Source organism: Phallusia mammillata, chromosome 1 (genome assembly GCF_965637545.1).
Source record: "Phallusia mammillata chromosome 1, kaPhaMamm4.hap1.1, whole genome shotgun sequence".
NCBI lineage: Eukaryota > Metazoa > Chordata > Ascidiacea > Phlebobranchia > Ascidiidae > Phallusia > Phallusia mammillata.
The window spans coordinates 12,710,687-12,737,278 of NC_137252.1; the positions used below are offsets into that span (position 1 = coordinate 12,710,687).

The window sequence follows — 26,592 nt, forward strand, 5'->3', positions numbered from 1 at the left end:
GAGTTAACATTCATTTTTTCCGTATTGTTTGAAAAAAACACTATTGCAATGTTCTGTCAGAATAACTGCGTCCTGCGAGGAAAAACAAAAATCAGGAAATGGCACAAGACAGGAACATGATAAACTATCCATCGTTTCTGTCGAACCACTCATGCGTGGTAGATGGGTGAGCGCCTGAGCGGGGAACATGTTTTGGAAACTTAATTGAGTTTATTACTTTCAGTAAGTAACGAGTTGTGATACGTTTGGTGTAAGTATGTTTTAGGTATGATTTACATAAAATAATTTCCAATGGAATAACTTAAGTTCCAAGTTTCCAACTGTAGTTTGGGAATGAAAACTTGGGATAAAAAAAGATACTGTTAAACATCAGATCACACCAAATATTGTTGTTGCAGATCGGGGTAAAATTTGTAAATGTAAAGTTGTTTGTGATTGATATACTATCACTCAATCCATCTAAAGATGAGGGGAAGGGGCCGTGGGAGAGGTGGTGGAATGAGTCGGGGACCGGCTAGGGTCTTTGTGCCTCATATTCCATTTGACTTTGCAATGTGTGAACAAGCATTTCCACGTGTTAAACCAGAGCCTAATGATGACGAATTCACACAGGTACATGAGTTTGTAAAACGGTTTGTCTAAATATATAATATATTTTGGCTAGTTCAAAATGTAAAAGCTCACAAAGAAGTCAGGCCAGCGCTTTTAAATTGTACATAACAATAGAATGGATTGATGTATCAGTGTGAAATAAATATATATTTTCCTAAATCGAGGCTTAATTTTGTGTGTTGTCCCTGACAATTGTCTGGTAGTTAAATGTTATGTGAACCAGTGAAAAACATTCTCTGTCTGTTGCAACTTGCTTTGTATTGCAACATTATACTAAGGTTGATGCTGTTGGTAAGACTGAAATACCTCAAAGTACTGTCACAGATTGATTTACATCAGACTGTATTATACGGGCCAAAAATGCTAAAAAACAAATTGCCCAACAAAAACAACCTCATAATGAAACAAGCAAAAATTGTATTATTGAAGTGGTGGTTGGGTTAGGTCCTTTAATATCAGTTTTGAAACTTAACTTTTCCCAAAAAGTCTAAATTCACTTAAACTAGATATTTTCAGGCACTCGTGAAGCGGAGTCAGGAACTTACAGCATCACCACAAAATCAGACTATGATACTTAGCATGGTGACCAAAGTGACAAATGCTTTAGACTCATTAGTTGTTGCACCACCCTCTGATTTTCAGTCACAAATAGATGAATACAGACAGGTTTGTAAAGTAAAATTGTGCATGTTTGCCATTGCTTTGTAATATTTAGTCTTATCTAATAACAAAAACCTAGAACATAAATGTCAGTTAAATCAAATGTGTGTATTATTTTCTGCAGGTTGGCTCATTTAAAAAAGGAACTATGATGGTGGGTAACAATATTGCTGATGTTGCAATAATCTTAAAAACTCTGCCTACGAAAGAGTCTGTCCAGCAACTTGCTGAAAAGGTGATTTTTTTGTTTCTTAAATAACTTTATGTTAAGATTGTTTCACTACCTTAAAACTAACCATAGTCACCGACACAAGTGACAGTTTCAAAACCAAATTTTCACCTTTAAATGTGCATCTATTTTTTGTCATGCTTTCATAAGAACTATATGTTCATTGTGTAGATCTTGGAAAACATCAACAAAAGTGACCCATCAGAAAACTTCACCATAGTCCAGACTGATGCAGGGTTCGAGTTGAAGGCTAGTGATTGTATGGTTAATATTCTTATAGCCACAGTTCCACAAAACATGCGAAAGTTAGAACCCAATGTCCATTTGGACCAGCGCGTTCTACAGGCCACTCTTGCTGCCATACGCCATGTTCGCTGGTTTGAAGAAAATGCTTTCCACACAAGGTATGAACAGCAGTTGTGCTGTACCTAATGCATTTGGGTGGTATAAACGAATTTGAAGATTTTTTTTGTGTTAGTGTTTTGGATGAGCAATGCATAAATTTGACAGCAGTGTTCATGGCATGTCAAGAAATGCCTAAGTTAGACCTCAAAAGTTACATTGCCACAATCATAGGCGCCGAGCTTTACAAAAATGCAAGGTGGCAAATGTAAAATATAACGACATCAGTGAAATCACAGGAACTCGAAGCCCAACAAACTCCCACAGAACGCAAAGTTTGTCATAACTTTGAAAACGATGTTTGAATTTGAAATAATATTTAGTGGGCAATTGCAACACGTTGCTGTAGCGTTTGTAATGTTGGTTTAGCAACGTTCAAAATTTTTTTAGTAAAGTTGTTGCTGCTTTACATCCTGAGATAACCATTTATTACAACACACTCGCATAATAACAGAAGCATGTTGCAGTTACTGCAGTTGCAGTACTGTTGCAGTTGGTTACTGAATTCATTATTGCCAATTAATAACAATTAGCGTTAATCTACGTTCAGTGTGAAAATGCTGGTGAGGTTGTTGAAGGATTTATCACGTCGTTTTGAGGGTTTTCGCCCATTGACACCATGGATTATTGACTTGCTTGCACATCATGCTGTTATGACCAACCCCAACCGACAAGCTTTGCCCATCAATCAAGCTTTTAGGTGAAGTTTTCAGTGTGACACAATTTGGGAAAACAATTGAAAGAAAATTAAGGACTGTGTTTTTGTGTATTCAGGCGATTTCTTCAATTGCTTTCGTCAGGATTTTTTTTGCCGGGATCAGCAGGAATAGTTGATCCTTGTGAGAGTGGAAATGTCCGTGTCCATACAGTAATGACACTTGAAGAACAAGATAAGGTACATGCAAGTTACCTAACAACATAAACCCTTCCAATGGTCTAACTCAGTGCTCTTCAACTTTTTTTGGTTTGGTGAACCCTTAAAGTTGTTGTGACGAACTCATGCACCCTGTTTACTTAGAAGGTAAACTGAGGTAAAAAGCGATATGAATAATCATTATGCATATCATCATGTCAATTAAATCGAGCGGAGCTGCCAAAGTTTTACACACTGATCAAAAACTTTTGACATAAATTAATGTCAATCTGTACACTGTGCAAAACGTTGAACGCCAACTGCACTGAAAGTGATAGACATCAACATTTTTAAAAAATACAAAGGTTCATTTATACATCAGATGAAACCTACATTTTTTTCTAATATCCTGAAAGTCAAATATTAATGGTTCATTAAAAGTTTGTGATGTACCCTTGTATACCTTTTCATACTGGTGAACCCCATGCATAGTTTGTTTGGTGCACACATGCACACCAGTTGAAGAGCACTGGTCTAACTAAAGTTTAGTACTAAACTATGGAATTTTACTCTGTTCTGGATTGAATCATTGAATAATCAGATTGATCAGAATTACAACTGGTTTAATCTCATGCATTTGTTATTCTCCATAGTGCAATCTGTAAAAACAAATTAATGATCATATATCTTCTATAAGCACTGCACAGATTTCCAAGGCATATTTTTAAACTTAAACAAGTGGACCAAATTAATTAACCGAGAGTTTTTATTTTAGGTTTGCTACACAGCACAAACTCTACTTCGCATATTAGCTCATGGCGGATACAAGCGCATTCTAGGATTGGAAGGAGACGCTAGCGTTGCTACAGAAGTGTCAGTTTGGAATGGAGTTGTTGTCACACCCAGTGACCGTGCTTATGAGAAACCTGACACCAAAGATGAAGTAGAAGAAGATTCTATGGAAGTGGCTCAAGAATAAGGGGAAGATGGTATATCTTCCCAAAGTGGTTTTAACAAAACCATGCAGACTTTGCCATGGATCAAGCGCTTAATGACATGAACAAGCAAGCCCTCTGGTGTCTTTTTCTACACAAGCCAGAAACGAAAATGTAAACAATTCTGATGGCTAAACTGTTTGTTTACTGTCAACTGCTCAATTTGCAGTGAAATTAGAACACAAAGTGTGTCAATTAAAGTTGTACAATAAAACAGCAAACCCACTAAACTGTTTGGTGTAGTTTTATAGTGGCAGCGAAAACAAAACATCATAACATTGACAGTAAGCATTAAACTGATAATGTGTGGACACAAAATAAACTAAGCCAAATAAAATAAAAATAAAAGAATATGAACGAAAAATAATATGAATGTCTTCTAAATTATCAACACAAAAAGAACTCTGTCTTGTGAAACCCTTTTGCTACACTCTTAAACAAATCTTAGTTTTTCCACACAGTCAGCTGAAACAAGTCGAACGGAAGTTTTTCCTTGTAAGGTATTCAGCACTGAAACTGTGATTATATCATTTGGTCCAATTATTTCCTTTAGTTCGTTCCATCGCCCATTCATTTTAGAAAGATGCAGCAACGCATCCTATAAAAAAGGATTGCTTTCTTAATATAGCAATGCCCAATCTCTGTGACTGTACTTCAAACTCGTGAGTGTTCAATGTATTTAGGGAAGGGAATTGTCATGGGTGTATATTAAGTATGTTGGTTTGAAAGAAATAGAACAAAATTACAAAGCAGCAAGTCAGTTTTAGATGTGCTGATTTTGTGAAGTACTGTAATATGGATATGTGATTATGTCCAAATTAAGTTTTTAAATGATGCAAGTACCAGGGTGGCACTATATACCACATGTTGCTGCTTAAAATATCACATTGTGTGTAAAATGTGAGAATACAATTCCAAACAAGGGAAAATTAGACCAGATTCTAGTACAACTTTAGGCGCTCTCAAAAGTCTGCCAAATTTACAATTTTTCGCAAAAGCATTAATGTCCTTTAAAACTGCCTACGTTGTGATAGCATGCTGTAACATGTGGTATTTAGTACTATCACAAATACAAGACACCTGAAAAATGTCTATATTTGAACCCACTTTGTGGCATTAAAACACTAATGAGATTATAGTAAAAAAAACTACAATTGCATCACAAACCTGTCCAATTCCAATGTCAACAAAAACACCAAAGTCTGTTACATTTGCTACTCTTCCTCTGACAACATCACCAGGTTTTATGTCATTGGTATTTCCTCTCCTCAACAATGGCTCCATCGATTCCCGAATGTCACGAAAACCATTTATTTGTGACAAACCATCTATAATTAGCTGCATTGTCGGTTCACCCACAGAGAATAGTTTGGCAAGACTTGAGATACCTTAAAAATAATATCGGAAGTGAAAAAAGGTTAATATACTTTAAATGTTACAAAATTGTTCGTTTTATTTGTTACATAAAAATGTAAAAAAATAATTTGTTTACTTACATTGTTTGGTCATTGATGATTTTAGTTGTGAAACAAATTCAGCTTTACCAATTTTGGTGATGTCACAATGCATATGCTGCAGAAACCTAACACACAAACTATTTTAGAGTTCTATGATAAACATATGTTGATTACTACAATCTGCCCCAAAGAGATTATGTAGACCAGCAGTCTTGGCACACAGGCCTATTGAAGGTAGTGATGGGACGATAACAGGTTTTTAAGTGAGTACCGAGTACGAGTACCACATGTATACACCTTTGATACCGATTACCAAGTACGATTACCGAGTACTAAAGTACATTGTTGTTCTTAGTTGTATACCACTGGCTAATTTATTTACCATGGTCGGGGTACAGACGCACACACGCACATGCAGAAAAATGTGATCTCCACACGATAGCGAAAAAAATATACGTGACTGGGCGGAACTTTTTCCCGGTTTTGTGCTGTCCGAAGCAAATATTGGCATAAAGTTGGCTGTGTTCTTATGTTAAACTGACCTTCGGTATTCGCATGTCAGTATCGAAAACTGAGACAAAATATTTCGATACCGAGTATCGATACCACTGAAATCGTTCAATACCATCGATACCGAGTACTGGGTACCAGTCCCATCACTAATTAAAGGTGTCATACTTAATAGAGTTGATCTCAAAAGCATTTCAAGATGACAAAGTCGGACTGAACACATCTAGCATGCAGTGAAATAGGGGACACTCGAAATAACCACAACCAGAAATTAGGCAAAAAGTACAAAACTTTTGTGAAAACTTACTTTTCTGCTATCTCATATGATTCTGGGTGGATGTTGGTTTGATCAAGAGGATTTGGCAAATATTCCATTGATAGTTTTTGTTTTTTGTTTGAAACACCACCGTCCTTTTTATTTTTTCGCTTGCCGAGTGATTTACAATCAGCCTCACTTTTAACTGTCGTCTTTTCGTTAGGCACAGAAACGTAAGGTTGTTTGTTTGAAATTCTCACAAAACCTTGGATAACAAACATGTATCACCTTATCAAAACGCTAAATAAAAAGAGGTGGTTTTACCTGCACAATGCTTAAAAGTTTTTTCCCCAATTCCTTTTACCAGAAGAAGTTGTTCTCTGTTTTTGAAAGATCCATTTTTTTGTCTCCATTCTACAATATTTTTCACCTGAGCTGGCTTTAAACCAGCTACATGCCTGTGATATAATTGACTGTACTGCATGTGTATAACTAAGACACATGCTTTCATTCTGTTTTTGGACAATATAAAAATTTAGCATAGCTTCTTATATCATACAATTCAAAAACTTGTCAACTTGGTAAAAAAAAGTTATCAATAGTTTTGTGTTTTTCCGCTTACCTCAGTAATGATGGACCAGCAACATTCAAATCAACACCAACAAAAGTGACACAATCTTCAACAACATTTGATAAAGCTGCTTTAAGCAAACTCTGAGGGATATCATGCTGAGAAAAAACATGTTTGCATGAAGTTCAATGACTCAAACGATTTCAAAATATCATTGCAATTTTGCGATTTATATCACCAGCCAAAACAAACTAAACTCTTCTGATCTGTTTTCAAATATGTAAAACTTTTGCACAAGAAAACCCTGAGAAAAATCCATTGGTACTTACCCACCTGGTACATTCCCACGCCAATATGTTTTGGATCAATTTTAACCAGTTCCACAAGAGGGTCCTGTAATCTGCGTGCAATGGAAACAGCGCTTCGTAGATTTGGCTCAAGATTTGGAAGTTCTGACTTTGCCTCATCTGTTACGCTATATATTGATGCTCCATTCTCATTAACAGTGCTTATATGGAAAAAAATATTTACGTGTTACTGTTATTGTGAATCACTTTTCTATAATGAAGCAAACTGCTTACCAGTACAATAAGTTGGGGTTACCAGTTTCACAAATAACTCTGGCAAAAAATTTTTCCACTTCTGCACAGCCTGTACCATTTCCAATAGCGATGACTTGAAATTTGTGTGTTTTGTAAAGTCTCAACATCTAAACAATTAGGAAAAAAATATTTGCTGTGTTGTAGAAAGCATGTTTTTATCAAGGCATTGTATTGTTAACCCGAAGATTACTTTTAGTATTAACCATCCCAGCAAAATAAAAAGAATTCCTGGAATATCATGTGCCTACATTTTTTATGGTATTGGTAATGGATTTATGCTCACTATAACTTTTTTGTCACTAACCTTGGAAAATGCCACATTTTTGTTGTGCAAATAAAAAATATCAGTTGCAAGAATGTTGTCCCCATTTTCTGACACAACAGCACATTTACAGCCATGCCTGTATCCTGGGTCAACGCCAAGTACTGAAACATTGATTTTAAGTTAGTGTACTTTTGCACCTAAGCACATTACACAAAACACTGCCTTTGTTCACATTTATCTGAAAGCTTTTTAAACTTACCTATTTTTCCACGAACTGGTGCAGTAAGCAATAGTTTACTCAGATTTCGAGAAAAAACTTCCACTGAATCTAAATTGGCACGCTGTGTCAACTCTGCCCTAACAATTGATTTGTGTTTTAGCTTATTTGACTTAATTTGATCAACATTACCAAATTTTTACTAGTATACTATGTACTAGACATTTTTAAAAAAGAGTATTTTATAACAATGCTCAGTGATAATTATGAAAAGTTAAAATAAAACACCAGCTTTTGGTCATTATGTCTCAAAAAATGTTTGTACCTTGCCCTTCTAATCACGAGTGGCTTAATTAGTCTTGTGTAAGCATCATCAATACTATGCTTGGCAAGTTTCTGCAAAAGCATACAAAGTGTAAAAAAGAGTTGTAAAATTAGACCTTGACATTACAACGTAACAAAGATATGCCTGACACCTTGTCACTTGCATCCTGACATTTAATCCAGGTCCGTTCACACCACGACAAGAAAGTTTTCTCATCTCTATCAGGAATTACAATTTTCACAGTAATCTGTTTTTGAGCTTCAGCCCGATTGATAGCAAGTATCTGAATACAAAACACATAAAAAGTAACATAGAGCTGTGTCAATCTAGTAATAATGTACTCAGCAAAAAGCATCACCATATCTTATCCTCAATACCAAATTAAACATGCTAAATATCAGCTATTCATGACCAACAGTTTCATCAAACTAAACATAAAGATGTCTGCTTTAAAACCCAAAATGGGATAACAATTTCATTATATACTTGATAAGATTTCAAGAAGTTTAGTTGACAACGGAAATCAAAATAAATGCGATATTTTTCATTCAGCTTCACACCATCTGCTTCTTCCTTTTTCTTTGGTACATAAATTTTTGTCTCAAGCACCATGTTTCTTGGTGGAAAACTGGAAAATTAAATGATGCACTTATCAGTTGTGCTGCTGTAAATTCTGCATTACTGTAGCATGACAGTAGAAAAAAAACTAAATCAACTGTCTATCATTTTCTCATGGTAAATGTTTTAATCACACACAGTTACTGTAAAGCCCATGGTCATTAGTACCTGTGCATATTAACACTTTGCACAAGCAAATGTTATATACACAAGAAACACTGTTTTTGAGCTATATTTATGCTGCCATAAGGATGCACACTATTGCTGTTCGTTAATATAGTGTCCAAATACAAAGGTATATAAAAAGGTACTTTATTACCTGAAACGTTTGGTCGCATTTACAAAAGCCTGAAGTCAATCAATTACAGAACCCTACAAGTGAACCAATACATACATACACATTATGGGCAAAGTAGGTATTACCACTTTCCTAATCAACGTTTATTTCCTATTGTATTTTATCTGTACTTACATTTTCTTAACTTTATCCAAAGTTCCTGGGTCTTTTGCAACAATTTCAGCCATAAGATGTTGAATTCCTTTTTGAACTTGTTTAACATCTTTTCTACCCTCAACCGAGTTGTCGACCAAGCCCATAAAATCGTAACTAGATTTTCGATAATCCATAAACTTGTGAGCTGCCTCTTCCAATCCAATAGTTCTCGCTCGGTCAGCTAAAGTGTGTTTTCTGTCTCCTTTGAAAGGTGCAAACTAAAAGAGAAACTTTCGGTATTAGTATACCATACTATCAAAAAGTCAGACAAAACATGTAATTTCATTTTTGATACATTATGTTTTCATGTTATATTCTAAAACAGCTAAACTAGGAAAGTATGCATTATTTATTTGTCTGCATATTCTCAGAGTCTACAAATATTTTTTGGAATGATCCAATCCTTTTTTAAAATTTATGCATAATAGAATTATAGTACAAAATAAGGCATGCAAATTGCAACCTAACTTTCTGCAATTGGTTGTGATAAGCATAAAATACAATACGAGTAAATTAACTCTTGTTGAACAACATAAACTACATAAATATCCAAAATGTACTTGTTTTATTAATAACTTGTCATTTACCAAATGATTCAATTCCTCTTTAGTTTCAGCCTGACAAATAGACCTTTCCAGTTTTGTATCGAGTTTACCCTGTTTCTCAATGTTTTTGATCATGGTCTCAGCCTTCTTTTGCACATCTCTGCAAAAGAAATGTACAAATCAAAACATATGTATGTAAAGTCAAAAAATTAAAGCACCAAAAAAGTACAACACTTTCTCATCAAAACACTATTATGTTTGTTTAAAGTTGAGAAGCATATATTACAAAACCAATTCAGACCTAAGTTGAGTTAAAGCATCGACAAATTGCCGCAACTTGTCTGCTTCCATTTGGTTTGTTGCTTCTTTCCTGTATCGAGCAATAAATGGAACAGTACATTCATCTTTTTCAATCATTTTGATGAGTTTCTCTGCTGTCTTGTAACTGAACAAAAATCGAAGAAAAAACAAAAACATTCTAGTTAAATTTTTTCAAAGTACTGTTTACTGCTGCTTTCGAGTTTTTTTTCAAGTGTTTGTACTGAACAAATAACTAAGATAAAAATGCATTACAAAAAAATATTCCTAAACATTTCTGCACCATTCCGAAAATTCAAAATATGATACTTCACTTCCAAATTGGCCACATTGTTATGTAAAAAAATCATATTTTGTTTTGGATGCATGTGAACTTTTTCACCTTCTCTGCTGATCAGAGACCTAACAATCATTTCCCTTATGTCGTGAAGCTTTTAATGCATGCACAAGAAGTTGTGTTTGGACAAATATTTGGAGCTATGAGAGTAGTTACTAAAATTGTCAAAAACAAGCAAACAGCACCAATCAAATTTGTATTTCTGACCTAAAGTATTTAAAAAGGGTAGGAAATGTGCAAAGCTTGGGTGAGTCCAATTAAAACCTCAAATAAAAATCCAAAAATGCTTTCAAATGCAGTGATGTACAAAATACCAACTAAAAAAGCAAGAAACTTGAGGGTCAACCAGGGTCATGGTTTACTGGAAAGAGACAAAACCATTACACATGTATCCCCTCTAAAACTAACCCATATAAATAACTTTTACCTATATAGTTATAAGCATGAAAAAACTTACGACAGGTTAAAATCTCTAGCTAAGATTTCTACAGGATCCAAGACTTCCTTTTTTACAACACCACTCTCCATGATGATGATGGGCTTTTAAGAGTGACTCCAGCTTTATTTACACAATTTAAACATTTACAAAAACTATCTACGAGTAAAAATACAAAATTCAGCATGCAAAAGATATGCTAAAATCAAAACACCTCATCACTAATGCAAACTAAGGGCAATAATGAAAATAAGCTTTGATAGCTAAGAAATGTTTGCAAAGAAACCACTTTGGGGCATATGCACTTTACTCAATAAAGGTCAGAATGAACAATAAAGCATTGAAAGTAAAATCCAATTTTAAAGGGACAAAATACACTTTAATATCAGTGAAAAAAGAGAAAATTGAAACGCACAATACTCACAGAAAAAATATGACATGAATGTCTGATTGCCTATTTTATCAACAACAACTTTAGACTGGTTTAATTATGTGACAGAAGTTTTTAAATCAAACTCATCTGAGTCAGATTCAGATGAACTAGAGTCAGAATCAAGTTCCTCCAAAAATTGTTGCAAGGCAGTTTTTTGCACATCTTGAACCATGGCGATGTCCATTTCCACAACTTTTGAACAATGCTCAACATTTTCAATGTCCAAGTTTGATAGCTCATCTTCATTCTTGCTTGCAAGCTCTCTGTTTGCGGCCTCGAGCTTTGGCAAAAACATTTTAAGTCTTTCAGTCAATGATTGGTTTGCAAGTTTAAGCTCATTGACTTCTCTTGTTCGTGATTGTGTTGCGAGTTTAAAAGTTTTTTCAGCAGTTTCACCAACAATATTTAGGTTTGGTTGAAGTGTTTGTTTCTTGAGGTTACAATCAAGTAACTCTGTAGAATGAGGTTTGTCCGTATCTTTGGTATTTGTATCTGTCATTGTATAACAACTAAAAACTAAACATGTTTTAATTTATTGACACACTTGAAGTATACCAACACAGATTTTCCCCCAGGTTCCTAAATTTTCACTGCAAATTTACAATCTATTGTTACAAGACAAGGTATTGCTACTGACTCTTTTTGCACAATGCCGAATAAATTAATTGTTTGTTTTTGTCAAGCCCTCAAAATCAACCCCCCTATCAAAAGCACAACGGCTTTTAACTCATTAATAAACCCTGATGCAACTGAAAACATTCGTTTGACTTTTTAATATAGCCAAAAACCAAAAAAACAATCTTTTGACATGGGTTTTAGTTATCTGCTTGTTTAGGTATCCAAGTATAAATGAGTGTTATAGCTGAGTTAATAAATGTCTAAAATTGATTGAATGTAGTACATTTAACAGGCAAACTAGAATGATATTTGGCTTGGTTTAAAAGCGGGTCTATCTTTATGTCAAGATTTCTGTTTTCTATGTTACTATGTTGTGAATTGTGATCAACAAAACTCGATCGCCTTGGTACTCATAAGTTATCACAGCGAAGGCACAATTTGTTTAAACACAAATAGCTGCAGACTTGGTATAGTTAACAACATTACACACACATCTAAAGAACTATTTGACGTTTACAACTTTCATATCAATCAATTCATGTCAAAGGCTATTTCTTCGGTCACACGTGTTTCCAGAAACAGTCGACAAGCAGGGAAACCACCTCTCCGAACAATTAAGGAAAAACTGCTAAAGCTTATTTGTCCGTAAAAACTGCTTTGTGCAAACTATCTTTCAAATTAAACTAAAAAGGTTTGTGAAAATTATGTTAATTTCTGGCATGATATCTAGTAAGTACAAAAGTGTGAACTGATACTAATAAACCCCACTTTTTTATTTTGGGGCCAAATTATAATCTATTCGGACACATTACTATCTTGATGTATAACTTTTAAAGACTCCAGATTTGACACTTGAACATCAGTCGTGTTTAGTAATAGTTTATTTTGTCGCATCACCTTCGCAGCAAGTTGCACCCAACAACAACTTCGCGAAACACCGTTGCTTGCCGCTAAAACGAAAGGCGAGGAAGAACAATGTACAAAGAACTAAAATTCTAAAACTACGGGCGACTTTGGCGGTGCGCAATATGACGCAACAACGTTATTGGCCCAAGTGAATATTATTTACATTGTGTTAATAAACATGTTGCTTATTGTTCGGTGCAATCAGTGGCTTCAGATGGACATTTACAGACTCGGCCTCCAGCCACTGGCAAACAGAGATGACTGCATCCTCCATACAATCTACTGCAGCCGTTTACACCTGTGAAAACAAAGAAAATCAGGGTAAAATTTAGAAGTGAAAAGTTGCTTTTTTGGTTCTAGACCCAGAAGTATATATACATGCGTATTGTATCCAACTGAAAACAAGGTCTGAGGCCAACAAAGGTCTACTACAGACAGTTGGTTTTTGAGCAACGTGCTGTATTCCAACCAATTTGGTTACAATTCAAAATCTTACCTTGTGCGCATTGCGAATGGGCTATAGCAATCCCGAGAGCCTGGCCATGTGATCCGACGGGTCCACCTGTACTCACAGTTGTGCCACTAGTTGTGTCAGCAGCAAACACTCGTCTGTTAACAAAAAAACACGTCTTAAATGAATAGTCCCAAACAATGTAACAATAGAAAATAAGTTTATGAGATAAGCAGGCAAAAGGTAAACATCAAGAAGAGTAAAAGTATGTTTTGTGTTATATGTCTTACCCTGATCTGTCAGAGAAATAAACCATTCCACCGTCCACATCCAAACCGAACGGTCGGATCCCGGTTGGCAAGTTTCCTGACGCAATATCGAGCGTCACAGTCCGCTGGCTGCCGTCGAGGTTCATGCATTCGACCCTCTGCCTCCCACTTCCTAAAACAAATAAACTTCAAGTTTTACGAACGACACTACTGTTAAATACGTCAACACATCTTTAATATTAAACGTCAACATATATTTAATGTTTGTAACTTCAATGAAAGCTTTGAAGGAGAGTAAAAAATCTACTAGAATGGCTCCCAAATGAGTTCTATAGGTATTCTCGTGGGTATCAGCAAAACAGTTTGACAAAAACCACCAAAGTAAGCTTTCGCACGTAGCCATTAAAAACCACTTGTTTGTAAACCGCAGACATTTTTACTCGCAATTTATCAAAATTGATTAAACATGAACCATTTTGGCTTCCAATGGCATTACAAATTTGGCTCCTCGAGGTATTAAAAGATGTATTTAAAGATTAGTGCCAAATACAGAGACAGTAAAGTTATTAAATGGAAAGAAAGAAAAAGCAACAGACGCGTTTCTAGTAGGTCACTACACCAGACTCACCAGCGTCAAGATAACAAAGTCGTCGGTGAAATTGATCGATGGTTACGTCATTGGGTAGGTTAACGCCATCTCGAAGGAAGACTTGCACATCGGTTCCATCAGTGTTGGCTTGCATGATACGTGGATCTTTCCTATCCCATTCAGTCCAGTAGATTTTACTGCAACGCGAATGTTAAAATTTTCGATTTTCTAAACATCAGATTTTTTCTTCCAAATGCATTGTTCCATTTCGCTAAACATTTTTTTCTTTTGCGAAATAGCCATAGCGATAACAATGCAATGTTTTGATCCTTCTACATTCAAAACGGTAAAATTTGCACAAGTATATGACGCTTAAGTAAATTAAGAAAAGAACAGACAAAATAGCAAGAGACTTACGCTCCGAACGGATCAACAGCAATACCACGAGGATCAGAAATTCCGCTTGAAACCAAAACCATCGGACTAGAACCGTCGGCCCTGGCAACTTTTATCTTGTTCAAACCGGTGTCAGTCCAATAAATGTTGCCCGACACGTAATCAACCGCAATACCTGCAAATTGGATCAATATGTTAATGTTAAAAGTACAAAAAAGCATTTACAAAGTAACAAGTAGCAATAACGTATTTCTCACTTCCATATCGTAACTGAAACCTTTGATGTTTAGACCAATGAAAACACAAGGCCAATATGATTGTTAAATTAGTTTTTCGAACCTTCTGGTCCACGAATTCCAGTCTTGATAACAGTTTTCCTTGCTGACTCGTCGCTTAGCGGTGCGCTGTAGATTGCACCACCGGCAACATCCGTCCAATATACAGTTTGTTTCGAACAGTCGAATGCCACTGCAACAACCGTCTGTCCTGCCCGGGCGAAAATCCTCTCAGCAACACTACTTGTGGTAATCGGCAGTAGCACCGAGTTGTAGCCCATACCTGCAAATCAAGGACCAAAACTTTAGACACAATAAAATTAAATCAACATATATATTCGCGTGATATCAGAGAATTGTAAAAGTGGGTGCTTGTAGTTATCTTCCTTTTAAAATGTTTTAAGATCGTTATGAGTTATGTTTTTCAAATACTTATCGTTGTTGTATTGACTAATAAAAAGATATGATTTGCATCAAACTTTTGTTTTGACTGTTACTATTTGCGTTTTAAACTTGTTGCAGCAGTTTTTGTGTAAGCTTTAGCTTTTTAAGATTTTTTTTCAAGACAATCACTTCAAATAGTTTTCTGACTTAAAAGTGCATGTTGCAATACTTACCCTTGGCAAAGATAAGTTGTGCGGCCAAATCCGATCTGGGTTGAGTGACTGTTTAGATACAAAAGCACGAGTTAGAATATACAGATCGTTATATACTTACAAAAAGAAACGAAAAACCTTGAGTTTAACAAATTAAAGTTCTTACGTCTGTCGCAATCAAGATTTGCGATTGTGATTGATTCTGGATTCTCTGTGTTGATTCTGGTATTTGGGACTTCTAATCCATTCTGGTCCGCGCAGTAACAAGAACGGCTGTTTACATCGCACTGAAAAAATCTTGGTTTACTTCAGGTCAAACGCGCAGAATACTCGGGGTTAACTTATTGTCAACTTTAAGTAGCGAAGTTCACGATATTTGTGTAGTAAAGTTACAGGTCAAATTAGTTCTTTTTGGATAAATTTACCTGTACTCTTGCGTAGTTGCCGCTGTCATCACATTGTGGGACAAAATTGTTGGTTCCAACAAAAATATTTTCGGTGTCGGCGTAGTAAGCTGTCAGCTGACACGTCGTCAAACCTGCAAGAAATTGAAATTTGTTGAAACACAACGTGCCAGCAACTCTAACCATGTGATATTTTTGCAGAGTATGTTTAGGACCAATACCTTTTACCAACCACAACAATTTCCAAAATTAGCACTGAGTGGTAAAAACGCAATTACGAAAGTCAAATTTGTTAATCGCATTTTTGAGCATTGATTCCTGAAAACACTCGAACTAATTTAATCCACACCAACACAGATGCAAATCACGTTTGTCTTTTTAATGAGTTGACTACTTACACTGTGGTTGGTCGCGATGTCTTGATACTTCGACGCCGTTGAAGTCAACGCACAAATAGTATCCAGACGGGTGGTACTGGAGAGGCTCATAGGCGCCAGCAAGTGTACACAACGGCTGGAAGATAGGTCCACGCGAGGGGTCGCTAGCCTGACCCTGTGTGGCTTCCCAACGATCTGTTTGACACTGGGTTAGACCTGTAGGAGGACTTGGGGGCTGAGGGACTGGAGTACTTTCTTGAATCCTTTGTGGATCTGAATAATGTAAATGTTTTCCTTAAATCTTATTTTTTTGACATTTGTTGAACAGGATTGAAGACAAAACCGCAAAGTTATATTGAGTCATTATATTCTAAACCATAGCTACCCAAACCAGACGGTACTGGTCATTCTGGTACATTGTTAATCTGGTGTGTAATACAAACTTTGGTTAAACAACAAAATATGTTTTGGCAAAGCGGTTTTTTATCACAAAATATAGTGTAAAATTAGGCAGAGACGTTTAATGTCCTGGTCTAGACAAACGGTTCCAAGTTGAGTGTGAGTCTTTACAATTGCTAACTTGAGTTCTGTTTTCGGTTCGAGTTTCTGTTAATAGACATATGATGAATTTACCTGAGCAATCCAGTTGGAATCCGAATCCAGGCTGGGTCATGGTGCTTTCAATTATGCCTCCGAGCTCTGTTTCCACGCACCAACACACTTGCGTGAATCCGTTGCACTGTCGGGGGGCAAATGAGCCATCAGCCATACAATCCGGATGCTCTGGGCCATCCTGGAGGCCAGGATTTGTTTTAATGATCTCATCCACTTCCGCATATTGACGCTGACATTCAGTCATGTCCGGAGATTGCACTGAAGAAGTTGGTAAGTGTTCAAAATTGTCCATACACGATGTTGTCGTGCTTGTGGTGAGAAGCTTTTATGTTATTAAAGTGAAAAGCAACTTGCATTGCTGTTAGCCTTAGCAAATAGCTTCTACATAATAAAAATTATCGAAACCAAAATATCAAAAAATGTTGTAAAGTTTGAAGACTATTTCCTGGTAGGTTTTTGCTCTCAAATGCTTGCAGTCTTTACTTTTGTACAAACAACGACTGTCACTAACGCTTTAGGAAACCACAACTCACGTTTATAGATTCTTACACAAAAGCTCATGTTATTCGGAAATTAATCACGACTCACCAACAGTTTTTGTGCAAACTATTCCGTTTCCTTCGAATCCAGGGTTGCAGGCACATTGAAACGAACCTTCTATGTTTGTGCAAACTGCCTCCGCATCGCAATTGTGACGGTTTTCCAAACATTCGTCCAAATCTGTAAAAAAATCATATTTATTGTATTTGTTTGCTCTACAATTGCCCCCCAAAAACTATTTTCTTCTCAAAGTCGTGTCAAATGCCACAAAGGGCCGTTTTGAGCATATTTTAACCATTCACTCTATTCGTTATAATATATGTCTACATTTGTATTTATGTCTCTACGAAACAGCACAAGCACGAAACGCAAAGACGCGCCCTACAGATCAAATATGTACGTCAAATGAGCAGGTTTCGTTTTTAATTTGGCTTTTTCAAACATTTAAACTATTATTTATTAAAACAATTTTTATCGGCCAATAAATCCACTCTCAAGTCTAATTGAAAACACACCTTCGCAGTGCTGTCCATCATAATAGTAACCAGATTGACAATTGCAGCTGTACGTTGAACCAATGCTGACACAACTACCTGCGCCGCATGGACCGTTAGAGCACGGATCTGCTGGTGTAGGCTCCACTTGGATTTCTATTTGAAAATAAATTCTTTCCATGATCATTTTTGTATTTAGGAAGTGCAAGACTTAAACATTTATCAAAAACACCCGTAAGAACATTCAAACTCTCTGTTTACAATAAAAAAACATCACCAATTTTGAATGGTGCATCGAAATACTGGTTTCGATTCACGTGACATAATCGACCAATCAGATCTTACCTTGACATTCGCCCACTTCATTTTGTTCGAAACCTTGGTTGCACTCGCAATAGTACGATCCCTGTGCGGTGTCAATGCACGTTGAGTTAGGAGGGCATCTAGCTGTTGCGCATGCCCTAACCGACACACATGACCGTCCGTCGCCGACGTATCCGTTTACACACCGACACGTGTATTCAGCGCCTGCTTGTGGCTCGCATACCGCGTTGACGTCACAGTCGTGAGTGGCTGTGACGCAAGGATTCGGAACTACAGCGCCATCTGAAAAAATGTGTTACGATTTTTGGCGATAATTTTTTTTTTGGAAAAATTTGTCGATTATTGCTTAATGAATGTAGTGTATTTAATTCGTTTGTAGGGTAAAATAATAAAATGCTTAAATTTGTACTATTTGTTTCATGTTTTTTTACCTGCCACAGTAATTTGGTTGTTCATCGCAAATCTCACATTGTCGTCGAATTCCTGATAATTGAGGAAAATTCCAAAGACCTTTAGGGTTAGCTCGTTTGGAATCTAAACAACAAAATTACCTTAAGCCAAACTAATGCAACACAGAAAACGTAGAGCCAGAACAAGGCGAGTTTTACTTTTGTAATTTACTCAACAAACCGGCGTCAACTTTAGATTAGCAAGAAACTTATTTTTTTTTAAACTTTCGGAAAAGTTATATTATTGTGGCCCAGACCCACTCACGTGATTTGACGCTTCAGCGCATTCGTGAAAGATTATTGTTTGTGTGACGTCATAGGTGTATGACGTATCGTTGACTGTGTACGTGCGACGGGCAGAACTGGAAATTTGACCTAAAGATGCAAAAAAATCAAGGCTTTGTAAGTTGAAGAAAAGAATGTAGAATACAGGCTAAAAACAGTTTTTTTGTTCCATTTTTAACCTCAAAGGGTGACAATCGCCCGTTTAATTAATCAAATTGCCTGTTATGTTTCCGTTTTTTTCGGTTTCAAGCAAACTATGACAAATTGCATTGATAGGTTAAAGTAATAGACAGACAATGCAATCGAAAGGGCCTAATAAAGAGGTCTAAAACATCATTGTATGTATCTAGAACAGGGGTTCTTAACCTGGGGTGCACGCACCCCCAAGGGGTGCGGTAACTGTTCCTAGGGGGTGCGGGGATGCTGAATCATTAAGGTTGGTTAGGTCTATTCTATTTAAGCAATTACAGAAGGGGGAGCGAAAATTGGTTAGTGATTTGCAAAGGGGTGCGAAAATTGGTTGGTGATTTGAAAGGGGTGCAGCAAGGAAAAAAGGTTAAGAACCACTGATCTAGAAAGTGTGGAAACCTATCTCAAGAAAACGCTAGGACGAACGAAAGTCAAATGCCGAAATCAAACTGGGCCGGTTTAAGATAACATGTCAGTGCCAACAAAAGTTCTCCAATTGATACGGTGTGTGTTCAAGTCGGCAAAATACAAAAGAAGCACTTCTAGACCCTTTAAGCTTTATATTCATTGCAAATGGAGATTGCCTGAATGTTGTATCAGCAAGCCGGCACTGAAAGCTGAAATTTGCTGACATAGGATTGTTTCTTTTGTGGATTAAAATTACTGAGCCGGCTTCTGGTCTGCAAAATGCTTTGCTGCAATTGACACTTTCTTTTATGCAAAGAACTAAATGTGGGTTTTTGCCAGATTTTTTCTTTTGAAAAATATTCCAACCTTATATCAGATAGCAACCATTTATTACACCCTTCAAAATTCCATCGGGTTAAAACAAGGCAGTTTAATTCAATTCAGCTGACGAATTTAAATACTGCATCTTATTGAGCAAAGGTTTTTCAGCTAAAGGAGGGTCCTGTTTTTTTTTTGTTTTTTTTTAAAAAAAACGGGGGACTTCAAAGGCAGCAAAAATTAGATTAGAATCACAATTTCAAATTCGTAGGATATTTGAAAGCTGAGATATTCATCTATTTGGTATTTATTAAAATATATTGATACAAAGGGTGGGTTTTGATGGTTTGAAATATGGCGTATATCAATTGGTCGTGTTTTGGTGTGTTATATGCATTTTTATCAAGCAATATTGGTTAACTTGATCAAGACACAAGCTCTTAGAAAAAAGAACCTTTAAACTTGGCTATTTTGCGTATATTGCACAAACATTATTGCATACCTTGTCCATTTCGAGTGTATGTCTCCACTAATTCACCAATCTTGACGATTTCATTAGCTTGGATATCAGGGATTATCCCGACGAAATCTGTCTTGCTGAGAACAATGGGTACCTCGCCTTCCATCGAAATCCCGTAAAACTTCTGCCTTAGGTCAAAGTGGTAACCGCCCTCAGTGTACTTCACCGAAACTCGCCGTTGGAAGTTTCCACCTGCAATTTCAAATTGTTGTCAAATTTGAGTTGAATTTACCATCATATAGCTTTCTTGCTATGGCAACATTTTGCCAATCCTGTTTTGTTTTTTTGTGGATATTAAAGCGATGTATATTGCTGACGGAAATCATAAAAACACATGACTGAAATTTCTTGTCTGTATTTTTCATCTGCCAAAATCTTAAATTAAACTTCACGGTATCAAAATTAAGTTTTTGCGCTATGGTGAAATCCCAGAAGCGGAAGGTGAAATCGCCAGGGACGTAATATTTTAATAACGTGACGGGGACCACCAGCGATGCCACAAAAAAGTTTTATGAGACAAATAACTATTTAGTCAAGTCCAGAGCGCTTTTCATTTTGAAAACGGCCTTTCAAAAAATCCTTTATTTTAAATAGGTGTCTGAAATACAAAGAATTTGTTGTAAATAAAACATTCACCCTTGCCTTATATGTAAATGAAAGTTTTGAATTGGTAATGGGATTTGGATACTGCACATTAAACTAAAGTAAAAAGGCAGAAAAAGGTCAAAACAAAAAGCTTTTCGGCAGAGTAATTGATGGTAACAACCCAAACTTTTTATATTTTCTCCAATAAACAAAATCTGTTAAAAAAAACAAGGGGTCGGTGTAACATATTCTCCTGTGTTTATCCCTTCTAATGTAAGAAAATGATCGGGTATAATTTGCACCAAATACTATACCTGTATAATGAAATCCGTTTGCCGCAGATGGTCCACTGTCCGCAAACAGCCAGCCGACAATTTCGCCGATGACCGACATCGGTTGCAAAGCTCTGCCCAGACCTGGAGTCACACCGCTTATTGCTGTGTAAGCTCGGCCCTGATTGGGTATGACGTATGAGTGGAAATGTACGTCGCTTACTCGAGTCCGATTGACAACCCCGGTTGTCCTGTCCTTCACATCAACCACTCCACTAACGTTCCCATTAGCTCTAACAGGGGCATCTAAAAATGAAATATCGGTTGTTTATTTGTTGAATGCTTTTTGGTTTGTTATTTTGCACCTTTTTTGATTGAATGACGGAAGTCCCAGTTTTTAAACAAAATTTACTCATTTACATACATATTACCTAAATAACAGGCATCTTCAGTATCCTGTGCTAATACATTTTTTAGCATCAAAACTTCATATTTGGAGCACCAATTTACCCTTACTTTTGTTAATAAAATTGCTGTATATCTACAGTGGTTAAATATTTACACCAATATGTCTTGAAAAGGACATTTACCATCCGCTAAGCAAACTTTTCCGTTCCCGAAAAAATTGTCGTTGCACTTGCAGCAAAATCCGGTGGGATGACCTGCACAGCGGGAGTTGGGATCAGGACAAGGATCCTGAACCCTTGAACAATAATCACGTGAGGGGTCATTCCGGGTCACTACATCATCGACTTCATCAGTTACTGTAAAAAAAAACGTTTTTATTCTCGGGTATTTTACATTTTTCAAAAAGAAGTATTTTATTCTGCTTTTTCAACATTTTTTTTGCGCTAATATTAGTAACATGCTGTAAATTAACAACAACTTTTTGAATGGCCCTTTTGAGGGGCTTGCAATTCATTTTTTTTAAATTATCAGTGTTGTAGGTCATTGTGCCCACAAATCCTATATATAGTGTTGTATAAGTACAGAGCATACCGCTAAACAAATTTTGCAAAACGGTTAGGTTAAAGAAGTCCTCGGCTTGTTTATTCTCAGTTCTTCGAATGAAAATACAAAACTATAAAAATATACAAAACTTCGAACTGCAACGTTTTGCACACATGACACAATAAAACCAATTTAGTCTATATTTTCGGATGGTGAGCTATACCTATTTTTACAGAAAGAGATTTCAACTCTTGTAACTTACATGTGACATCCTGGACATTGATAAGATGGTTTGTCTGCCGTTTGCGGTGCCGAGCACCTTGTGGCGTAATAACGTCACGGTTTTGACGTACACCTTCGCCTCCGATTTGGAATATCCATTCTCCGTTTTGTGCTGTGTTTCTGTAACTGCAACATCACAATAATTATATTTAAACATATATTGGTTTAATTGGCTGAAAATACAGTTTATTAAACCTCGTAACTTTATTTCGAAGTCTAGTGTGACAAAACTAATAACTTTAGTAAATTTTAGGCATAATGGTAAGAGTTAAAATGGTAAATCGGAAAAAATGTATCACAAATATAACTTTCTGATTCAATTATATGCAGCGTTTTCAAAACGTTAAGTTTGGTCAAGGTTAACGTAATAAAAAGAAAAATAGACTCACTCAACCAAGCTGTCGACTGGGAACATTTCAAGAAAATTGTTTGGCCCTTCGTTGAATCCAGCTCTAAACAACGCAAGAATTAAAACGGAAAATTCAAGTGTTGTAGAAAAAAATTGTGAACGTGAAGGTTAAAGATTTATAATGTTAACCCTACATTGAAAAAAAAACTTGTCCATTTGCGTGAGTTTGGTTGAAGCAAAACTACAACAACTTACCTGGCGCGGAAGATTGGATCGTTCAATGCTTTATCGTCCAGTGACGCTCCCATCTTCTGCTCGGGATAAAGGAAAATTGCGTATGTGTCTCGGCCGTTTGACACGAGGACTAATTGGAACGTGAAACTTGCGACCTAAAAGAAACAAAAATAAATTAATCCTAAAGTATTTAAACCCGTGATTCTAAATCAATAAACAAAGATGCAAAAATAGGCAAATTTTATGTCCAAAACCAAAATGGCTTACGTTTGTCCATGGCCATAAATGACATACAAAATTATACTTTTAAAGTCCATATTGTTTGATAAAGAATAAACAGTCAGAGACCTATGGAAGGTTGATCAAAAAGCTTTGATTTAAAAAGTTAAACAATCTTGACAAGAGTAGGTATTTTTCTTTTCCTTTTTAGTGCTGTTCCTTTTAATCTACTGATCGCGCAATCATGAAAAATAAACTATATTTTATTTTTGTGTCTTACCTGATTGTCCAAAGATTCTCCTTCCACATCCTTCCACGTTACAACAAACGCAGATTCTGCTTCGAAATCAGTTGCGCCGCCAAAAGCCCTCCTGACGTCGCTGGTTGCCCTTGACAACGTTTCCTCGTCATGGTGCTCGTAGAAAAATACCTCACCGCGATTTGTTGTGTCCAGGTCGGCCATGTAGGGAGCCAGAAGTGTTTCTCCAAACGGAAAGTCCTGATGAGGAGCATCGCTTGTGTCCGGTTCGAACGAAATGTATCCGTCCACGTGAACCTTTTTGCATTAAAAATTGCTTTAGGATTTTTTGGCGGAATTTAGCTGATAAATTGCTTTCTGATAATCGGCATTTTTTTAAAGTAGTATGTCTGTGTGATGAAGCCGAATTTTTTTTACCTAATCGCTTTTCGAAACAACATTGTTGTTTATCAATCAGTCGAATTTCCCGTTATTATTCGCCAGGCTCATTTAAGGCGTTTAAAACAGTATTATACCCACTGAATGCAAATTAGTTAATTGCAGCATTGATAAAACATTGCGTTTGAAAGCTTATGACTAACGAAGTGTAAGAAATTTGTTTGCGAAACAAATGCAGAAATTATCTTTTGAAACCTCTTAACGTAAAGCACTAGTTTAGGGCGGAAATCATTGAACAGTCCCGTAAGTTTTTCAGTCGGTACGGCAATTATCAGTGTGTTAAACATCAGGTTGCTGCACCGCAAAAATGTTTGCACAGTCAGCCTAGGCGTCTCAATCCGACGAACATGCGCCGCTTATGCTTATACTAAAGAGAGCTACCTTTGGTTTCCTTGGGCAGCGAAGGGAAACCGGCCTTCGAAGCTTCCGAGAGCTCAAACATGTCTGAGCCCTGAAAAATCCGTTGTCTTGCCGCTCCGCTGCGCTCTGGCCTTGATCGCGCCAAAACTAGGTCGCCAATTGGGACGCAACAATGCCATTGTGATGTCACACAAACAATAATGACCCAAGGACCGTAATTTCGCGCCGGATTGTTAAATGACAGTTATCTTGAAAGAGCTTCCCGACAGACTATTCAGGTCGTCGGAGTTTTTATTTGCATCGTTAAGTTTTAGGGGCGAAAAAACAAAGGCGATCTAGATGTAGAATGCGCCAGGGTTCCATAACCCACATACCCCGCAATTAAATATACAAACTCTGAAGGGATGCCGTCTAGCCAAAAGTGATTATGCTTGACACATAAAGTTTAAACACGGTCTACCCTGGAAATATTATTAACCACAAATTTGAGCTTGTGTCTGGATGAACCGTGGTTTGCAATGGAATGTCGTTTGTTCGCTGTTATAAATACCCCTACAATAAAATTACTTGTTGCAGCAAAGCGCACTTGTTCAGGTAAGTACTACAATCGGAAAAGTTAGCAATTATCGCTTGTTTTTGTCCGATAAAGCTATAACTTTAAACCTGACATTTTGTTCGACATTTTGTAAATTAATGAAATTTTCGGGCGGTTTGCAATGAGAAATCAAAAGAAAAAAATTTTGAAACATGTACCCTAAAGTGTGCAATGTAGTTTATTGTCGTATTTTGTGCTCATTTTTAAATTACTGATTGCCGTCTTGTGGACATTAAACTTTTAGTAGGTGAAACGAAACGTGTGTAATGGCATTCAGTCGGTAGAAATTTGCATAACATTGCACAATCTCTTTTTTGCAAAAAAAAAACTAAATTAAGATTGTAGTGACTTGTGATTATTTACATAATTTCAAGTGTCATAATCAAACCCACTTGCTTGTTAAGTTGTAAAACAAAAGAAAAACTCACCCATAAATAATCGTATTCATTGTTGTAAAACTTTGCAGGAGTAGCTAATGCAATCCTCGGTGATTTCCTCAAATCTCCATGGTTTAATTTAGCGGAAAGCCTTCCACCGTGCGGATACAAGTCCTTAACAGTCACCGCGTCCACAAACGCAACTGCGACAAGGAGGAGTAACGTAGACCTAAACATTGCAGCAAATTTCACCCGAACTATGCAGCGTTAGCACCAACCGACCGAATAACTGTCAGACTGCTATCTAATTTTCCCCACACCAAAACATGAAGGGAAAAAGGCGAAAGGTGCTAGGATTTTTTTCCCGGCTGGAACCTTTTCACTGGTTGTGACCAATTTCACAACGCAACCTTTTGAGTCTACGTTTGACTGCTCTTATTTTATAATTGACCAACGTTTCATGGCCAAAAACTTACGTGTGAAACTTTTTTCCACCTTTAACCTTGCAAGTTACGCCCACAGTTTACACACAAAAACGTTTTTTGGAGATCAGATGTGAATCAAACAATGTCAGGTATTTGACATTTGCTAAAGTTCAAGGAGGGCTTTGGGTCATGTTTGTGCTTAGTTTACAGATTAGCAGTAACGCGACACAAAGCGTGTAAGGCAAAATGGTGGAACTACTTCATTTCGAGTCCTTTGCAGGAACTTGGTTCTTGTAAATTTGGTGAACCACAGCATACAGTTGGGATGTGGGTGTAAAGTTGGCACAAATTTGTAAATGAAAAGTTGATATTTTAGCAATGAATTATTTAAAACTATTAAATCCAAATGACTCTCAAACTCAAATTAAAATTAGCGTTAACTTTGGCATACAGCTTTCATCATTTTTTTCCCGCCCTATTAAACCAAAACCATACAAAACGATTTGCTTCACCTCATGTAAGACATGTAATCAATATTAAAACGAAACTAATTCGGTGTATTTGCATGCGTACTCGGTCTTTTGTGTTTAATATACGTGGGCCAAGACTGAAACAGTTAGAGGAGCGATGAGCTAACGACGTTTCTACTGTAAGAATAAAAGCTGGACCTTTGTTCAAACTACCCCAAACTGAGATGAGTGTGCGTTCCACATGACTGTACACATTTCACGCCCTGGCGGGCATTGTTATATTTTCGAGTGAACGCGAAACAACTGAATTAATTTACACTTGGGTGCAAGCAATCCAGTTGTTTGCACAATTTGTGCCGAGAGGAGCCGACGGAGACCGGTGCGGGACATACGTACAATCATGCTCAATGATTTTAAATACCAAAGGTGGGTAACCTTTATTACTGAAGGGTCAAATGTAATTAACCTAATTGGACTGCAGGTCGCACCAGTGTGTGATGGGTTGTTTTGATTCACAAAATAAAAAAAATGAAATTATATTTTAAGCTAATTAGAATATAACGTTCCCACATTGACTACTCCTGACATGAAATCCGATGTTTATACAGGTGTAAACCAT

The 26,592-nt window shown here is 36.6% G+C and overlaps 4 protein-coding genes across 4 annotated transcripts; 1 reads left to right on the forward strand and 3 right to left on the reverse strand.

Moving 5' to 3' along the window:
- Positions 1-101: 101 nt before the first annotated feature.
- On the forward strand, positions 102-3,981 carry LOC145203510 (interleukin enhancer-binding factor 2 homolog). Its single transcript, XM_080075864.1, has 8 exons — positions 102-222; positions 399-612; positions 1,129-1,278; positions 1,397-1,507; positions 1,673-1,905; positions 2,454-2,603; positions 2,678-2,798; positions 3,532-3,981. Exons 2-8 carry the CDS (start codon positions 466-468, stop codon positions 3,733-3,735), a joined length of 1,116 nt encoding a protein of 371 aa, XP_079931990.1. The 5' UTR covers positions 102-222; positions 399-465; the 3' UTR covers positions 3,736-3,981.
- A 147-nt stretch (positions 3,982-4,128) lies between these two features.
- Positions 4,129-10,801, reverse strand: LOC145203468 (S1 RNA-binding domain-containing protein 1-like). Its single transcript, XM_080075860.1, has 17 exons — positions 10,723-10,801; positions 9,912-10,055; positions 9,653-9,770; positions 9,045-9,283; positions 8,441-8,582; positions 8,106-8,237; positions 7,955-8,025; positions 7,672-7,769; positions 7,452-7,573; positions 7,127-7,254; positions 6,879-7,053; positions 6,597-6,703; positions 6,299-6,432; positions 6,026-6,239; positions 5,248-5,333; positions 4,919-5,139; positions 4,129-4,349 (listed from the first exon to the last, which is right to left on the reverse strand). Exons 1-17 carry the CDS (start codon positions 10,791-10,793, stop codon positions 4,185-4,187), a joined length of 2,367 nt encoding a protein of 788 aa, XP_079931986.1. The 5' UTR covers positions 10,794-10,801; the 3' UTR covers positions 4,129-4,184.
- Positions 10,802-10,859: 58 nt separating this feature from the next.
- LOC145203627 (uncharacterized) lies at positions 10,860-11,902 on the reverse strand. Its single transcript, XM_080075888.1, has one exon. It carries the CDS (start codon positions 11,631-11,633, stop codon positions 11,190-11,192), a length of 444 nt encoding a protein of 147 aa, XP_079932014.1. The 5' UTR covers positions 11,634-11,902; the 3' UTR covers positions 10,860-11,189.
- A 713-nt stretch (positions 11,903-12,615) lies between these two features.
- LOC145203379 (nidogen-1-like) lies at positions 12,616-25,476 on the reverse strand. The gene is made up of 24 exons (XM_080075853.1): positions 25,130-25,476; positions 23,330-23,605; positions 22,852-22,985; positions 22,637-22,699; positions 22,228-22,373; positions 21,605-21,778; positions 21,057-21,320; positions 20,140-20,349; positions 18,703-18,812; positions 18,420-18,522; positions 18,010-18,270; positions 17,686-17,820; positions 17,219-17,350; positions 16,649-16,888; positions 16,037-16,288; positions 15,660-15,772; positions 15,401-15,521; positions 15,256-15,303; positions 14,703-14,921; positions 14,385-14,538; positions 14,007-14,164; positions 13,400-13,550; positions 13,155-13,267; positions 12,616-12,956 (listed from the first exon to the last, which is right to left on the reverse strand). Exons 1-24 carry the CDS (start codon positions 25,313-25,315, stop codon positions 12,844-12,846), a joined length of 3,876 nt encoding a protein of 1,291 aa, XP_079931979.1. The 5' UTR covers positions 25,316-25,476; the 3' UTR covers positions 12,616-12,843.
- Positions 25,477-26,592: the final 1,116 nt, after the last annotated feature.

Bases quoted from the DNA above. Each gene is read 5' to 3' on its own strand.
- LOC145203627 (XM_080075888.1), bottom strand. From the start codon at position 11,633: ATGACAGATACAAATACCAAAGATACGGACAAACCTCATTCTACAGAG.
- LOC145203510 (XM_080075864.1), top strand. From the start codon at position 466: ATGAGGGGAAGGGGCCGTGGGAGAGGTGGTGGAATGAGTCGGGGACCG. The intron at 613-1,128 runs GTACATGAGTTT...AGATATTTTCAG, and splicing joins ATGATGACGAATTCACACAG to GCACTCGTGAAGCGGAGTCA. The intron at 1,906-2,453 runs GTATGAACAGCA...ATCTACGTTCAG, and splicing joins GAAAATGCTTTCCACACAAG to TGTGAAAATGCTGGTGAGGT.
- LOC145203379 (XM_080075853.1), bottom strand. From the start codon at position 25,315: ATGTTTAGGTCTACGTTACTCCTCCTTGTCGCAGTTGCGTTTGTGGAC. The intron at 22,986-23,329 runs GTAAGACACAAA...TGTTTCTTTTAG, and splicing joins GAGAATCTTTGGACAATCAG to GTCGCAAGTTTCACGTTCCA. The intron at 14,165-14,384 runs GTAAGTCTCTTG...TTCGCGTTGCAG, and splicing joins GCTGTTGATCCGTTCGGAGC to TAAAATCTACTGGACTGAAT.
- LOC145203468 (XM_080075860.1), bottom strand. From the start codon at position 10,793: ATGGAGAGTGGTGTTGTAAAAAAGGAAGTCTTGGATCCTGTAGAAATC. The intron at 6,433-6,596 runs GTAAGCGGAAAA...ATTATATCACAG, and splicing joins GCTGGTCCATCATTACTGAG to GCATGTAGCTGGTTTAAAGC. The intron at 5,140-5,247 runs GTAAGTAAACAA...ATTATTTTTAAG, and splicing joins ATCATCAATGACCAAACAAT to GTATCTCAAGTCTTGCCAAA.